This window comes from Scyliorhinus torazame, chromosome 10 (assembly GCF_047496885.1).
Source record: "Scyliorhinus torazame isolate Kashiwa2021f chromosome 10, sScyTor2.1, whole genome shotgun sequence".
NCBI classification, from domain to species: Eukaryota; Metazoa; Chordata; class Chondrichthyes; order Carcharhiniformes; family Scyliorhinidae; genus Scyliorhinus; species Scyliorhinus torazame.
Window position 1 is genome coordinate 33,638,127 of NC_092716.1, and position 17,470 is coordinate 33,655,596.

General features: G+C 45.1%; 1 protein-coding gene across 1 annotated transcript in view; it reads right to left on the minus strand.

Annotated features, from left to right (window-relative positions):
* LOC140430450 (polycystin-1-like protein 2) overlaps positions 1 to 17,470 on the minus strand; it is a 228,784-nt gene that overhangs the window by 147,489 nt on the left and 63,825 nt on the right. Inside the window, exons 14-19 of the mRNA XM_072517932.1 lie at positions 15,910 to 16,110; positions 12,522 to 12,667; positions 9,647 to 9,838; positions 8,968 to 9,093; positions 2,896 to 3,072; positions 2,163 to 2,290 (exon numbers count right to left, since the gene is read on the minus strand). Coding sequence (XP_072374033.1) covers positions 2,163 to 2,290; positions 2,896 to 3,072; positions 8,968 to 9,093; positions 9,647 to 9,838; positions 12,522 to 12,667; positions 15,910 to 16,110 — 970 coding nt within the window. The remainder of the gene's footprint in view (positions 1 to 2,162; positions 2,291 to 2,895; positions 3,073 to 8,967; positions 9,094 to 9,646; positions 9,839 to 12,521; positions 12,668 to 15,909; positions 16,111 to 17,470) is intronic.

The window sequence follows — 17,470 nt, forward strand, 5'->3', positions numbered from 1 at the left end:
AAGAATCTTATCAGGCTGACGGGGGTGGTTTTGGTGGTTGGGGTTTGGGGAGCAGTGGGGAATGTTTGAAAGTTGCGCATTGTGATGGCTGTCTGTGGAATCCTGCTGGAGGTGGGCTGTAATGGGAACTAGCAATCCACTCTGTAGCGGGCAGCCAATTAGGACAATTAAGGGGCCATTTCCAGAATTCACCATCACCTTCCTGTTGTCGATGGGCTCCCTGCTAATGTTGGAGTCAGGCAGCTGCTGGTGTCAATCTCCCAATGCTAGGCCAGGTGCTGTGGGAGCTTCCTTTCAATCATCCAGTCACAAAGCGACTGTGGTGAAGAGGCCACAGCCATGGACACAAGTAATACTGAATGGGGGGCTCACGCTCCACACTGTTGACCCTAACAGTTCTGGCATTCCTTATTTTTACATTGTCAGCCCACTTCGGGGGATTCCTCCATTTTGAGGCCCGCTACCTGCCTCAGCAGTGTGGATATCTCCCGAGGGGCTGCTGGCCATTCCAGTGCTGTTAGTGCCCCGATGATCCTCCCACCTTGGGAACCCACTCGTCATCCTTATTTGGATGCAAACATGGAGGTGGCCACCTCCTGGAGTATTCCAACTGTTGGCACAGCTCTGACCCATGCAGGCCACCCTATGGATGATTTTCCCCTCCATGATGTTGTTCTGGCAACTGTGGCCAATATTTGCTGCAGAAATGTACAAACTTTGGGTGGGTGCCTCCATCTAGGGCCAGTTGCATTTATTATTTGATCCATGTAATAGTGGTCAAATAAAGGTAATCTCTGTGAGAGATGCATCTATGTGTTACTGTTAACGGAGATTCAAGCCCACACGCCCCAACCTAACACCTGCTGCAGGAATGTTAAAGTCATAAGAAATTCCCGCAGGATAATTGGGTTTCTACTTATCAGCGTTTATTTTTTTTCTTGCTCTGATTGATTGGTCATCCTGGTATGAAGAATAAACTAAACCTTGACTTTGAACTTTGCCTTCCAAAACTTTGTTTACCAGATAAGTAATGCTTATCACTACAGCAACTGTTTACCCACTCACATTCTCCATTAATGATCATTCACTATTGACTGTAATGGTACGAATGTGATCTGGACCTGCAGTGTCTCATATTTAATGTAAATGTGTTACCTTTTCAACGACAACAGCTTGTATTTATAAACTGCATTGCTCATTGTAAAATGGCCAGGTACTTCACAGGACCTGAGCAAACACAATTTGACACCAGAACTCGGCTGAACATTCACCCACTCCATCATTGGCATACTGTGGCGGCATTCAAGCCACCATGGTGTATGATTGGAAGGGAACCTTGGCACGATGATGTTCCCAAAAGCTTTCCCTCTTGACCTTCGAAGGGATGGAGATGAAAAAGCCTTGGTGAATTGCTGTTGTGCTTCCTGTAAATGATGGACATCTATGATATATCCAGTGGGGGAGGGTAGTGGAGGCCAAAGGTGGGGGCTTGGGTGTGAAGGGAAATTCAGGTGGGGGGAGATGGCAGTGGCCAGGATTGGGGAGCAAGAGGGCAAGAACAGGCCAGTTATGTTTTGAGGTTGGGAGGAACACGTCACATTCAGCTAAATACGAAAGGGACCTGCTTGTCAGTTAGCGCCATCTTGTGCCGTGCCAATTCAGCTTGCAGTGAATGAAGCACTGGAGTGATTAAAAAATCTACCACAGTATCTGTAAGAGGCACAGAGCTCTAATTTAAGTCACTTATTTCCCCTTTTAACTGTGCCAGCATGCACTTCTGTCACCATCACAACCGCCCTTTTTAATGTGATGGGTAGTGCAGCGCACGCCGGAAATATGCGCACAGTTGCTGGTTGTAGTCTGGTTGATCAGCACTTGAAAAATGGGTGCTATACGGCAAAATATATGAGTTCTAATGAGGGAAAAGTTTACTCTGCATCTGGCTGTGATATAACCAGGCTGGGAAAACCTGACACTGGATACCTCAAAGTGGGAAGAATTCACTTCTTGACCATAAATATCCTTTTCTACAAATATCTGACAGTTACGTAACATTAGGTACCATCAATCCAGCTGACAACATGCTGCGCACCATTGCACTTGTCTGTTAACTTCTTAAACCTATTAATCATAAGAACAGGTGATAAATGCATTCTGTTTACCTCTGTAGGTACATGCTCACTGAGGGCATTGTCATTAGAACGGGCTCTTCATCTGCGATTGCTTCATTAAGCATCACAGACTGCAAATGGTCAATTGTGTCCAATAGCTTCTCTGATATCACTCTTTGCTGAAAGGTAAAAATGTATCTTTAAAATGTTGCACAGCACAATTCTTTTAACTTATAGCGCCATGATTTATATAAAAGTTCAGGAGGCCAGAGAAGATAAATTAAACAACATTTAATTTGTAAAAAAAAATTTCCCCGCCCAATTAAGGGGCAATTTAGCATGGCCAATCCACCTAACCTGCACATCTTTGGGTTGTGGGGGTGAAACCCACGCAGACATGGGGAGAATGTGCAAACTCCACACGAACGGTGATCCAGGGCCGGGATTCGAACCCGGGTCCTCAGCGCCGCAGTCCCAGTGCTATGCACTGTGCCACATGCCGCCCTTTTAATTTGTAAATATAAAGTGAAGGCCGCCACGCAGCTTACAGCTCACAGGTCCCAGTCGGGGCTACTGGAAGTGCCAGGCCCAGTTGGGGCCGGTTTCTCAAGGGCGAATTCACGTACCCCAGCTGGACTGGCCTCCGGTCACTAGTGGGGGAGCTCGTATTCTACGAGTCCCATAAGGAGATAGATTGATTTGTCCCTGTGGGACTCGTGAGGGTTATTATAATTTAATTACCAAAAGTTTGAGCTCATTCCATTGTAAATTGTATGATTTTTACCGTATCTGTGGCCAAGTCATCCCGTACATCATTTTCTACTGAAGCCTCCAGAACATTGCTAACCGCATTAAAGAGAATATTGGCTGCAATGGTTCTTTTCTCAGGATCGTCAACATCCACAGCGCTGAGAGTCAGCAACGATTTACCCATATTCAGTAGGGTTGAACTGGCTTCCAGCTGAACAGGAGATAGGAAAGCGATACTGATAGTTCAATATTCTGCCTTGACACAATGCGGCAAACTAATCATTTAAACACGTTTCACCTCTTTACATTGCCCCACAATGGGAAACCCCATTGACTAGCCGGTGTAACGGAGCATCCCGCAGGCAGGGGGAAACAGAAATGTGGCGGGGTGGAGAATCCTCACAAAGTTGACTGATTTTTTTCAAGGGGGTGATTAGGTGTGTGGATGAGGGCAGTACAGTTGATGTAGTCTACGTGGCCTTCAGTAAGGCTTTTGACAAGGTTCCCCCATAGGAGACTGGTCAAGAAGGTAAGAGCCCATGGAATCCAGGGCAATTGGGCAAATTGGATCCAAAATTGACTTTGTGGCAGAAGGCAGAGCGTGGCGGTCGAAGGCTGTTTTTGTGACTGGAAGCCTGTGTCCAGTGGTGTACTGCAAGGATCGGTGTTGAGTCCCTTGCTGTTTGTAGTGTACATTAATGAACTAGACATGAAAGTAGGAGGTATAATCAGTAAGTTCGCAGAAGAGACGTAAATTGGTGGTGTGGTAACTAGTGAGGTAGAAAGCCTGAGATTACGGAACGATGTAGACGGGCTGGTCAGATGGGCAGAATAGTGTGGCATGGTGGCACAGTGGTTAGCACTGCTGCCTCACAGCACCAGGGACCCAGGTTCAATTCTGGCCTTGGGTGACTGTGTGGAGTTTTACGCTCTCCCCGTGTCTGCGTGGGTTTCCTCTGGGTACTCCTGTTTCCTCCCACAGCCCAAAGATGTGTGGATTAGGTGGATTGGCCATGATAAATTGCCTCTTAGTGTCCAAGGATGCACAGGTTAGATTATAGGGTTACGGCGATAGGGGTGGGTGGATATGGGTAAAGTGCCCATTCAAAGGATTGGTGCAGGCTCGATAGGTGGAATGGCCTCATTCTGCACTGTAGGGATTCCAAGATAATTCTGAGTGGCAAATATAATTTAACCCTGAAAAGTGTGAGGTGTTGGATTTTGGGAGGACTAACAAGACAAGAAAATGCACAATGAACGGTAGGAAGCTAGGAACTACAGGGGACCAGAGGGACCTTGTGATGCATGTCCATGGACCCCTGAAGGCAGCAAGACAGGGAGATAATGTGGTTAATAAGGCCTTTATTAGCCGATGCATAGAATATAAGAGCAGGGAGGTTATGAAGGAACTGTATAAAATGCTGGTTGGGCCACAGCTAGAGTATTGGGTGCAATTCTGGTTGCCACACTACAGGGAGGATGTGAGTGCACTAGAAAGGGTGCAGAGGAGATTCACCTGGATGTTGCCTGGGCTGGAGCGTTTCAGCAATGAAGAGAGGCTGGTTCAGCTGGGATTGTTTTCCTCAGAGCAGAGAAGGCTGAGGGGGGTCCTAATTGAGGGGTACAAAATTATGAGTCACTTGGATAGGGGAGACAGGAAGGGGCTTTCCCCCTTGTTAGAGGGGTTAATGACCATCGGGCATAGATTTAAGGTTAGGGGCGGGAGATTTAGAGGGGAGACGAGGAAAAAAATCTTTGACCCAAGATGGGAATCTGGACCTCACTTCCTGAAAGGGTGGTAGAGGCAGGAACCCTCACAACATTTAAGAAGCATTGAGATGAGCACTTGAAATTCCATAGCATACAAGGCTATGGACCAAGTGCTGGAAAATAGGATTCAAATAGATAGGTGCTTGATGGCTGGCGCAGACACGATGGGTGGAAGAGCCTCTTTCTGTGCTGTAAAACTATGAATGCCATGAGAGAGATATTTTAATCTCGTCTTGCTCTGGGGTTGTTTTGTTCATTTGGCTAGTGTGGAGATCAGAACAGCACCAACAGCATGGATTTGATCCCTGTTCTGGCTGAGGTAGGCTTTGCAATTTGCCACCTCGCCTTGCCCATGAGAGTGGAAGACCATCACTGGTAAAAAAAAACTTCTCAGAATGAAGAATCAGCAGGCAACGAGACAAAGACCTGCCTTCAAAGAACAAAGAACAAAGAACAAAGAAAAATACAGCACAGGAACAGGCCCTTCGGCCTCCAAGCCTGCGTCGACCATGCTGCCCGTCTAAACTAAAATCTTCTACAGTTCCGGGGGCCGTATCCCTCTATTCCCATCCTATATGTATTTGTCAAGATGCCCCTGAAACGTCACTATCGTCCCTGCTTCCACCACCTCCTCCGGCAGCGAGTTCCAGGCACCCACTACCCTCTGTGTAAAAAACTTGCGTCGTACATCTCCTCTAAACCTTGCCCCTCGCACCTTAAACCTATGCCCCCTAGTAACTGACCCCTCTACTCTGGGAAAAAGTCTCTGACTATCCACTCTGTCTAGGCCCCTCATAATTTTGTAGACCTCTATCAGGTCGCCCCTCAACCTCCTTCGTTCCAGTGAGAACAAACCAAGTTTATTCAACCTCTCCTCATAGCTAATGCCTTCTATACCAGGCAACATCCTGGTAAATCTCTTCTGCACCCTCTCTAAAGCCTCCACATCCTTCTACAAAGAACAAAGAACAAAGAAATGTACAGCACAGGAACAGGCCCTTCGGCCCTCCAAGCCCGTGCCGACCATACTGCCCGACTAAACTACAATCTTCTACACTTCCTGGGTCCGAATCCTTCTATTCCCATCCTATTCATATATTTGTCAAGATGCCCCTTAAATGTCCCTATCGTCCCTGCTTCCACTACCTCCTCCGGTAGTGAGTTCCAGGCACCCACTACCCTCTGCGTAAAAAACTTGCCTCGTACATCTACTCTAAACTTTGCCCCTCTCACCTTAAACCTATGCCCCCTAGTAATTGACCCCTCTACCCTGGGGAAAAGCCTCTGACTATCCACTCTGTCTATGCCCCTCATAATTTTGTATACCTCTATCAGGTCGCCCCTCAAGTAGTGTAGTGTGGCGACCAGAATTGAACACTATACTCCAAGTGTGGCCTAACTAAGGTTCTATACAGCTGCAACATGACTAGCCAATTTTTAGACTCAATGCCCCGGCCAATGAAGGCATGCATGCCGTATGCCTTCTTGACTACCTTCTCCACCTGTGTTGCCCCTTTCAGTGACCTATGGACCTGTACACCAAGATCTCGCTGACTGTCAATACTCTGGAGGGTTCTACCATTCACTGTATATTCCCTACCTGTATTAGACCTTCCAAAACGCATTACCTCACATTTGTCCGGATTAAACTCCAACTGCCATCTCGCCACCCAAGTCGTCAAACGATCTAAATCCTGCTGTATCCTCTGACAGTCCTCATTGCTATCCGCAATTCCACCAACCTCTGCCATCCGCAAACTTACTAATCAGACCAGTTACATTTTCCTCCAAATCATTTATATATACTACGAAATGAAATGAAATGAACTGAAAATTGCTTGTCACAAGTAGGCTTCAAATGAAGTCACTGTGAAAAGCCCCTAGTCGCCACATTCCGGCGCCTGTTCGGGGAGGCTGTTACGGGAATTGAACCGTGCTGCTGGCCTGCCTCAGCAAAGGTCCCAGCACTGATCCCTGCGGAACACCACTAGTCACAGCCCTCCAATCAGAAAAGCACCCTTCCATTGCTACTCTCTGCCTTCTATGCCGTAGCCAGTTCTGTACCCATCTTGCCAGCTCACCTCTGATCCCGTGTGACTTCACCTTTTGTACCAGTCTGCCATGAGGGACCTTGTCAAAGGCCTTACTGAAGTCCATATAGACAACATCCATTGCCCTACCTACATCAATCATCTTTGTGACCTCCTCGAAAAACTATATCAAGTTAGTGAGACACAACCTCCCCTTCACAAAACCGCGCTGCCTCTCGTTAATACAACCCTTTGCTTCCAAATGGGAGTAGATCCTGTCTCGAAGAAATCTCTCCAGTAATTTCCCTACCACTGACGTAAGGCTCACTGGCCTGTAGTTCCCTGGATTATCCTTCCTACGCTTCTTAAACAAAGAAACAACATTGGCTATTCTCCAGTCCTCTGGGAAATCACCTGAAGACAGTGAGGATCCAAAGATTTCTGTCAAGACCTCAGCAATTTCCTCTCATGCCTCCTTCAGTATTCTGGGATAGATCCCATCAGGCCGTGGGGACTTATCTACCATAATATTTTTCAAGACGCCCAACACCTCATCTTTTTGGATCTCAATGTGACCCAGGCTATCTACACACCCTTCTCCAGACTCAACATCCACCAATTCCTTGTCTTTGGTGAATACTGATGCAAAGTGTTCATTTAGTACCTCGCCCATTTCTTCTGGCTCCACACATAGAATCCCTCCCCTGTCCTTCAGTGGGCCAACCCTTTCCCTGGCTACCCTCTTGCATTTTATGTACGTGTAAAAAGCCTTGGGATTTTCCTTAACCCTATTTGCCAATGACTTTTCGTGACCCCTTTTAGCCCTCCTGACTCCTTGCTTAAGTTCCTTCCTACTTTCCTTATATTACACACAGGCTTTGTCTGTTCCCAGCCTTCTGGCCCTGACAAATGCCTCCTTTTTCTTTTTGACAAGGCCTACAATATCCCTCGTTATCCAAGGATCGTAAAATTTGCCATATTTATCCTTCTTCCTCACAGGAACATGCCGGTCCTGAATTCCTTTCAACAGACATTTGAAAGCCTCCCACATGTCAGATGTTGATTTCCCATCAAACATTCGCCCCCATCTATGTTCTTCAGTTCCCACCTAATATTGTTATAATTAGCCTTCCCCCAATTTAGTACATTCACCCTAGGGCCACTCTTATCCTTGTCCACCAGCACTTTAAAACTTACTGAATTGTGGTCACTGTTCCTGAAATGCTCCCCTATTGAAACTTCTACCACCTGGCCATGCTCAATACCAGGTCCCCAATACCAGGTCCAGTACAGCCCCTTCCCTAGTTGGACTATCTACACATTGTTTTAAGAAGCCCTCCTGGATGCTCCTTACAAACTCTGCCCCGTCCAAGCACCTAGCACTAAGTGAGTCCCAGTCAATATTGGGGAAGTTAAAGTCTCCCATCACAACAACCCTGTTGCTTTTACTCCTTTACAAAATCTGTCTACCTATCTGCTCCTCTATCTCCCACTACCTGTTGGTAGGCCTGTAGTAAACCCTCAACATTGTGACTGCACCCTTCTTATTCCTGATCTCTACCCATATAGCCTTGCTGCCCTCTGAGGTGTCCTCCCACAGTACAGATGTGATATTCTCGCTAACCAGTAGCGCAATCTCTCCACCCCTTTTACCTCCCCCTCTATCCCACCTGAAACATCTAAATCCTGGAATGTTTAGCTGCCAATCCCGTCCTTCCCTCAACCAGGTCTCTGTAATGGCAACAACATTATAGTTCCAAGTACTAATCCAAGCTCTAAGTTCATCTGCCTTACCTGTTATACTTCTTGCATCAAAAATATGCACTTCAGGCCACCAGTCCCACTCTTTTCAGCAACATCTCCCTGTCTGCTCTTCCTCAGAGTCATAGTGGCCCTATTTCCTAGTTCTCCCTCAATTTTTTCACCTTCTGGCCTATTGCTCCGGTACCCAACCCCCAGCCAACCCTCCCGTGTGACACTAGCAAACCTCACAAGTAAATTAACTATCGTTTTTGCTGCTACATTCTTCAGTACAGAAACTTCCTGACAGAAGGCAACAGAGCTAGCGCAGCTAGGATCATTGAGGGGACATACAGATTCGGAACAGCCATTTGCCCCCTCAAGCCTGATCCACCGTTCAACAAGACCAATAAGATCCACCTGTCGTGTCTGATGTGATTGTGGCCTGAACTCCATATTCCACCTACCCCGAGCAATGTTGGACTCCCTTGCTATCTACCTCTGCCTTAAAAATATTCATTGACTCTGCTTGCCCGGCTCTCTGAGGAAGTGGTCACTACAGGTACCTGTGATGTAGAGGTGAGTTCGTCAGTCCTGTGGGTTAGCTGTTTTAGAACTTCTGAAACTTCGACAGCCTTGTGCAGTGATGAGACATCCACAACAGACAGGTTTGAAAGCATTATTTCCCTCAACTTGGGGATGTTTTGGGCGCAGGAAACAGAAACAGACACATTTTCATTATTCTTCAGTGAGTTCTTTGTGCATATAATTCTGTCAGCCTAGGGAATTATTGCCAGCATCTGCACTCACTTAAACTAGATTGCTCAAAATGAATTAATTTAGGCTCTATGGATTCGAGTTAAACTCCAGAATTCTGGCTCTTTAAGATTTTGACACTAAATGGTAAATGAGAGCAACTGTGATTAATATACAGCACAAAGCCCCAGGAACAATAATGCAGGAAATTGAGAGACAAAGTTAGTTAAATGATCTAAATCTCAGAAATGGCACACACATTTAAGAACCATGAATCTCTGACTAAATTCAAGCCTAACTTACATGTGATATTGATAGCAGATGATCAAAATAGGTAACCGACAGAGCTTTGTCTAATTCTTAAATTAGTAGCTGGGGAATATTAGGCTACAGTGTTATTAATCCGGGTCGCTATGCAGGACGAAAGGCCATAATTATTGGTGTTCTATTCATTTGTACGATAGCCATTTTTAAAATAAAAATTATTACCTCTTTTTTGTCTTCCAGGGCCAGTTTTCCCACAGCTTCTGCCCTGGCCTCTTGATTCAGTACGGAAGACACAGACTCAAATAGTTGAATGAGTAAAGAATTGTTGGTTGTTGCACCTGATATATCCTTTATATTTTCTGATAAGAGTGTTGCTAGATCTTTGTCAGTACCAATGTTTGAGAACTCATGAACCTGCAATTAGAATGGATTGGAAGGGGGCGGGAATTAAATGCAACAAGGTTATCATCAATGTAATGTACCCCCTTTTAAATTCACAACTCTTCTGTGTGACCGTACCCTGTTGTCAGCCCATCACATCTATTGGTTAGGAATGCACAATCAGCATGATGGAATTAATCAGTTTGAACTGGAGTTCAAATCCCACCACGGCAATTTGAGAGTTCAAATTCAACCTAAAATGAAAGGTTGCATTTGGTGATACCACAACTAACCCATGCATTGTTGCAATGCCAGTATTCATAAAATAGCGCATATACCTTCATACACCACATATCAAATGCTGTGCTTAAACTCCAAAAGTAGTCTTTCTCCATTCACCTTATATTCACTATGTTTAATCCTCATTAATCTGTATTGTTACAGTGATCAGGTTTATTAGATTATTATATTTTAGAATGATGCTTGGTGCTTTAACTTTTGGGTAAATTAAGGCAGTCATTTCTGCCTGATGGTAAGCCTGGGTGGTTTGATTCTTTGAGATCAGAGGAAGGCTTACATTGTGTTACTGAGAAGAAGGTACAGGATATTTATGCTTGGAAACAGTGGCAGAAGTCTCTGGATTGGCTTTGAGTAGACTCTGAGTCTCCCAAAGTCCCAGAAAGGTGTTGTAGGTATCGGGTTATAAACAGTTATGCTATAAACTGTTTGACTACTTCTAAGGTGAAAGGGATTTGGGGTCAAGAATAGCGAGAAGAGCGTGTGTGGAAGCTTTTCTTGAGTTCAAAAATCAACGAATGCCACAGACAGCAGAGATTCTGTTTGATTAGCAGAGAGAAAATGCTGCTTGGCTTTGCGAGCTTTCACAACCAGATATGGGAACAGGGTTGGGGTAGGACCATCTCGTCAAAGAAATTCTGGGACATTTGTCCGGGCATGACCAGGAGGAAAAACAATAATTGAAAAAGGCTTTACTGCTGGTGGTGCATTTGAGGAACTCCCCAAAAACTGAAGAAAGCATCGGGAGATGGTCACTCAAAATTAATATGAGACAAAACGGGGTCCCAGGAACCCATTTGAAGCTGGGATCAACTGTGGACTGTTTGCTATAAGGACTGAAATTTTGTGGGAAATAGGATGGTGACAATTATAAAAGAAGAATATTCCTCTCAGTAATTTCTTTAAAATGGATACTCTGCCTCACGCCACTCCCTCCCTAACAGCATTGTGTGTTTCTACTTACACCACATGGATTGCAGCGGTTCAAGAAGACAGCTCGCCATCATTTTCTCAAGAGCAATTAGGGATGGGCAATAAATGCTGGCTTAACTAGCAATGCCCAGATCCCATGAATAAATGAAACCAAGGCTACGAAACCTGTATTTAATGGAATATTTCAAATGGTTTGAAGCACTGTACTTGATTAATGTCAGAACTGCCAGCGATAGCCCAGGAAAATACATTTTTTTAAATTCACAAAGTGCTTATAGATGAGGAAGGTCATTCCGCCCACCTTAAGACATCATTCCAGATGAATCTATACTCCCATCATTGCTGCATCGACAGCCATAGGTTTAACTCACGCCGATAATTGAATGGGTGAGGGTAGAGGTGGCAAAACCTTGACAGAATGAAACCTGGGAAACATTAACTCCCAGGTAATTAACCATTAACGCTCCCTCGGCCTCGAGCGCAAGCTCTGCCAGCTCCTACCAATCACTGACAGTCTACTCTGCTCCAGTTGTTCCACCCCCTTTATACAGTATATAATCCATCGCGTTTTCCCTTCTCTTTGAGTCTGACGAAGAATCATACAGGCTCAAACTGTTAACCATGTTTCTTTCTCCAGAGATGCTGCCAGTCCTGGTGAGATTTTCCAGCATTTTCTGTTTTTATTTCAGATTTTTGCTTTTTATGAACTCCCAGGCCTTGCCTACATTCCCCACAGTCAGTTTCCCATCTGAAAGCAGCACCAGACGACATCTGCCCTAAACTATCCTTGTAAAATCCAGAAGAAGATAAAACTGTCTTCAGAGCCAGAACACCCACTCACTGGGTCAGCCTGGTGGGAAAGCCACAATCGCGTCACTGTTCAGGATCACGACTAAAGGAATTGCCAACAGCACGCAAATCTCATCACTAGCTTCTCTCAACATTGGGATAAATATCAATGAATCTCGAGGATTAACTTACTCACTGATTTTAAATTGGCCTGCGACTCATAAAGAATAGAACTCGTGAAAATAAAAAGGCGAGTGTGAGTGTATCAAAATTATCATGTGATTGCGACCCCATGTAGCGAGAAATGGATCTCTTCTAATAATCAGCAACCATTCAAGTAAATGGGATAAATTGAAATCAGCCTATCAAATCCTACCTTTTGTCTGACGATAAAAAAATCAGGGAAAGCTGGAAGCTGAATAGGCAGTATCGGTGAAAGAGAAGCAAGGTTAATGTTTCATGTCCATGACCTTTCGTCAGAACTGGGAGCATTTCCAGCATTTTTTGTTTTTATTTCCGAATTTCAATATCCGCAAATCTATTGCGTATTTATCGTAGCTTCTACCTTAATTCTGACTTCCAGCAATTATTTTGCCTTCCCTTTTGTTTCACCAGCGTCTTCTGCTCTGTTTATAACTACTTAAGTCCTTCCAGGGACTCATTATTCCCAGATATAAAGGCACAGAGAATGACGTACCCTCGCTGTCACAAGAATACTGGTAAAGGAGCCTGCACTGTTTCTGACAGTGACTGTGATATTCAGCTGGTTTTCATTCTTTGAGTCTCCCAGTGGTAGGTAAGTAGGTGGCAATATCGGCTGTGATCCACAGTGTAAAGGAACATCTGAAAAAACATCAAATGCATTATGATCTGGATCTCTCTGTCTGAGGATGCAGATTGAAGAGCAAACTTCAAAAGGATCTGACTGAATACTGTAAGGGTGAAAATAGCAGGGCTATGGGGAAAGAACGGGTTGCAAGCGATAGGGAAAGTGCTGGAGTATGGTGTTGAGATAGAGGACCAGCCATGATCACGTTGAATGGCAGAGTGGGCTCGAAGGGCCGAATGGTCTGCTCCTGCTTCTATTTTCTATGTTTCTCTGAACAGGGTATGGTGGGCCAAATAGCCTCCTCATTTAAGATTCTATAAATCTACAATTAAGTCAATTCCTGTCCAGATAATCCACAAAATTCTGACACTATCATTAATATCCAGCTTGAGAAGTTCCACATCTATGTCTTTTATGTTATTGTCAGGCCATGTTGCTCTTATTTCAATCATCATTCTTGATAATTTGATGGTCATTTAAAAATTATTTACTCTCAATGTCATATCAAGGAAATAAAAATCTGTTAAGGTCCCAGTGAATTATCCATAATTCAGCATCCATACTTATTTGTTGCTGCGCTCGAAGAATAATTTTAGCGTTCAGATTTTATGGGAGGAATTTTAACCCTCAAGAGTGGATGCAGGTTGGGTTAAAGATAAAAAAAATATGGGCAACACAACCCTCGCTCTCCTCAAACACATCAGCTTTCCGAATTAACAGAGCTGGGTCAAAGGTGGTGAACGTTCGGTGACTTACCGCTCTCAGAATGTAGGTCAGTCACTAAGCTATTTTAAAGAGGCTTTATGCCTCCATTTTGAAGCAATGTTTTATTTTGAAAAACTGCAGGCCATGTTTCCCAGGCCTCCAGAAACTCTGTAGCTAAAGAGAATTGAGAATGTCCAGGCTGATCCGATAATTGCCAGTACAGCAGTGCAAGAATGCTGCCTTACAGTCCGACATACTTCCATGTTTCTTCACCACAATGGGAGCTCCCGTTTGGCTGACTCCCATCCCTATCATGCCCAATTTCCCTTATCCCCTTATCATATCGGACTCTCCATACTTCCCCAGCGTTTGATTTCCCTCACCAGCAAAGGAAGGAATTTTGCTTACCGCTGATCCGTTATCCAACAGCTTTGCAACCCCACAGCCAACCAGCATGTTGGGTGGGAAACTGACCTAAAAATTTTAAAACAGGCCCGCCACTAACAATAATAGCTTATTGGCACAAGTAGGCTTCAATTAAGTTACTGTGAAAAGCCCGTAGTCGCCACATTCCGGCACCTGTTCGGGGAGGTTGGTACAGGAATTGAACCCGTGCTGCTGGCATTGTTCTGCATTGCAAGCCAGCTATCTAGCCCACTATGCTAAACCAGCCCCAATTTCATAATCGCTTATTGTCACAAGTAGGCTTCAATGAAGTTACTGTGAAAAGCCCCTCGTCGCCACATTCCGGCGCCTGTTTGGGGAGGCCGGTACGGGAAGGCACACTTGGTGAGCCCATAATGGAGTGCTGCTCAAAAAGGGGGGGGGGGGGGGGTCCTTGCCAGCAATTGTGGGGGGCTGCTACAGTGTTATTCTGAGATCAGGGCGCCTTTTAAAAATAGCGTCCCGATCTCTGAGGAGCAGGACCTGTCAGCATGTTTAGTCTGCCCCTCTCAAGGTCAGTTCAAAACCTGTCCCTCTCCAAAAAAAGTTTCCAAGTGCTGGTGAATAGCACCGGATTAGCATTGCAAAGGTCAATGGGAAAGGCACTGATTTTCCCGCTGGTGGCATCACTTAGAATTCATTTGAGAGAATTGCAGCAAAGGGGTTTTGATGGTTTTTGCTTGGGAGATACTTTTGAAATGAGTGAAATGAAATGAAATGAAAATTGCTTATTGTCACAAGTAGGCTTCAATGAAGTTACTGTGAAAAGCCCCTAGTCGCCACATTCCGGCGCCTGTTCAGGGAGGCTGTTACGGGAATTGAACAGTGCTACTGGCCTGCCTTGGTCTGCTTTCAAAGCCAGCGATTTAGCCCTGTGCTAAACAACCCTTTTGTAACTACCTCAGCAGGAGCTCCAGGAATTTTTTACTTCTGAATTTCCCAGAAATCAGAACAAATAATAGTCTGTTTACAAAAACTGGTTAGAAAGAACACCTGCTCAAAAGGGGAAGCACTTCAGATTTAATGCACCATGAAGAGTTATAAAAACAAGCAAAGTTAATCCCTCCTGTGAAATAGTCTGGACTCATCAATCAAGAGGCATGTAAAAGGTAGTGGACCATAAAATTGAATGTAAACAGTGCAGTTCAAAACTTGTAGTCTTCTCAGCATGCCCAGAGGCTTGAAAAAGTTGAAAGGGAAATTAAACTGTCTGAAAAAAACACTTCAAAGATTTGCAACACATCAGAGGGAAGACTTTCACCTTCATCTGACAGATCTTTGAACTTGACACACTAGAAGAGACAACAAAGATTTCCAACGCTTGAGAGGGATGATTTTTCACTACAACTCGACATGCTGAAAGAGAGTTTATTGATTTTCAAAGCTCCAGAGGGAAGAAGACTTGAGATTCGACGCTCATCCTGGGAAAGACTCTCAACCTGAACTTCTCCAGCCCAGCCCAAGCCCCCTGAGCCCCACTCCCTCTGAAGGACCTCCCTCGGCAACCTGAAGGAAAGAGAGGGCACCCACACCCTTGCTGCCCCTCGGAGTCCACAGTGCCACTGTCAAGGGGCAGGGCTTAAAGCGAGAGACTGAGGGGGGTGGCCTGAAGAGGGTTCCAAATGGGAAAGGGGCGTGAAGGAGGCACATTTGGTGAGCCCATAATGGAGTGCTGCTCACGTGGGGGGATGGGGGGGTGGGTCCTTGCCAGCAATTGTGGGGGGGCAGCTCCAATGTTATTCTGATATCAGGGCGCCTTTTAAAAATAGCGCTCCGATCTCTGAGGAGCTGGACCTGTCAGCATGTTTAGTCTCTGCCCCTCTCAAGGTCAGTTCAAAACCCGTCCCTCTCCATAAAAAGTTTCCAAGTGCTGTTGAATAGCACCGGATTAGCGTTGCAAGGGCCAATGGGAAAGGCCCTGATTTTCCCACTGGCGGCACCACTAAGAATTCATTCGGGAGAATTGCAGCAAAGGGGTCTTGATGGATTTTGCTTGGAGATACTTTTGTAACCATCGCATACATTGGACTTTGAATTGCAATTTTCATTCCAGGCCATTCTAGTCCAAATAAATCTAAATACCCCAACTCATCAAAATAACTATTACCTGGTTTTACAAAGAAACAGTATGTAAGGCCTGAAGCACTGCAGGACGAGTTAGAGCTGCAGGTGACGGTGCATTTGATGCTGAATGTTGTTGAGACTGTTGACCCTTCCCTGGGAAAAACATTGCACGTTGGCACTGGTAGTGGAGGCATCATGTTAACAATGTAATCTTTGTACTTATAATCACCATTGTCGCTTATCCCTAAAACAAAAGACACAAGTTAACAAAGATACAATTTTATATCACTCCTACTTATTTTTATTCATTCCTGGGATGTGGGCATTGCTGGCTATGTGCATTTGTTCCCTATCCATAACTGTCCTGAATAACTTGCCAGGCCATTTAAGAGTCAACCACATTGCTGTGGATCTGGAGTCACATGTTGGCCAGACCAGGTAAGGACGGAAGATTTCCTTTCTTAAAGCACATTAGTGAACCTGATGGGCTTCAAAACAATCGACAATGGTTTCATGGTTATTGTTAGACTTTTAATTCTAGACTTTTATTGAATTCAAATTTCAATATCTGCCATGGCGGGATTTGAAACTTGGTCCCTAGTGTGTTACCCTGGGACACTGGATTACTAATCTACTAATGTTAGAGTATACTATTCCCTTCACCTGATGTAGGTTCGAAAAATAATCAACAAAACACTTTGTAAGGCTTAACCTTCACAAGAACCTTTGGAATGCACCTGGGAAAACCTCCATTGGGGCTTGTTAATTTCCAGGACCGGATTGAGGCCCTCGCCCCACCCAATCAGTGTTGGAGGCTGGGTTGCCTGGCCTCTGAAATCGTAGGCTGTGTCTGGAACTAGGTAATGGTCAGTAGTTTAAAGGGACCCCTGGCACATTACAGTGTCATGGGACCTGGAAATGCAGGATCATTTAACACAGCAGGATAACTTGTTATTGAGCAGTTTGCAGGCTTTCCAGGTGAATGCATTTTATTTTGAGTTCTGCTGTCTCCAAGCATTAGCACTGATCAGAGGTGATGTTCTTTTTAAGCTCAACAACTTCACCACTTCTTTGCATGGAGGGTTGTCTAGTTGTCACATGTTTCCCTCTAGAGGTGTCTGTGCCACTGGGTGAAGGGGAGATGCATGGGAGAACGGCCAAACCAGCCCCTAGGTTCAACAAGGATTTCCTTAGAGTCCTCCTATGTGCAGCCACCAACTGACATGGGCAGCTGATGCCTACATCTGGGAAGAGAAGGTCGCTGAGCTAAATATGCTCAGCCTGGGAGGTGGTGGCAGAGGAGGTCAGCAGTGATAGACTGGTCAAAGGGAAATGGTCCCATTGCGTGATAAAGCTCAATGATCTAATGAAGGTGTCCATGCTGAGTAAGGCCTCAGTTTGTGTAATCTTGTGTCAGTGTGTTAAAAAGCACGCTCACAAATACAGGAGGAAAGTTGGTTTCTCTGGACCTCAAAGGCAACATACTTCAACAAGGGTACAGCTGTCATCGGTAGGCTACTGGCCTACTGGTCCAACCATCTTCAGCTGCTTCATCAATGGCCTCCCTTCCATCAAAAGGTCAGAAGTGGGGGTGTTTGCGGATG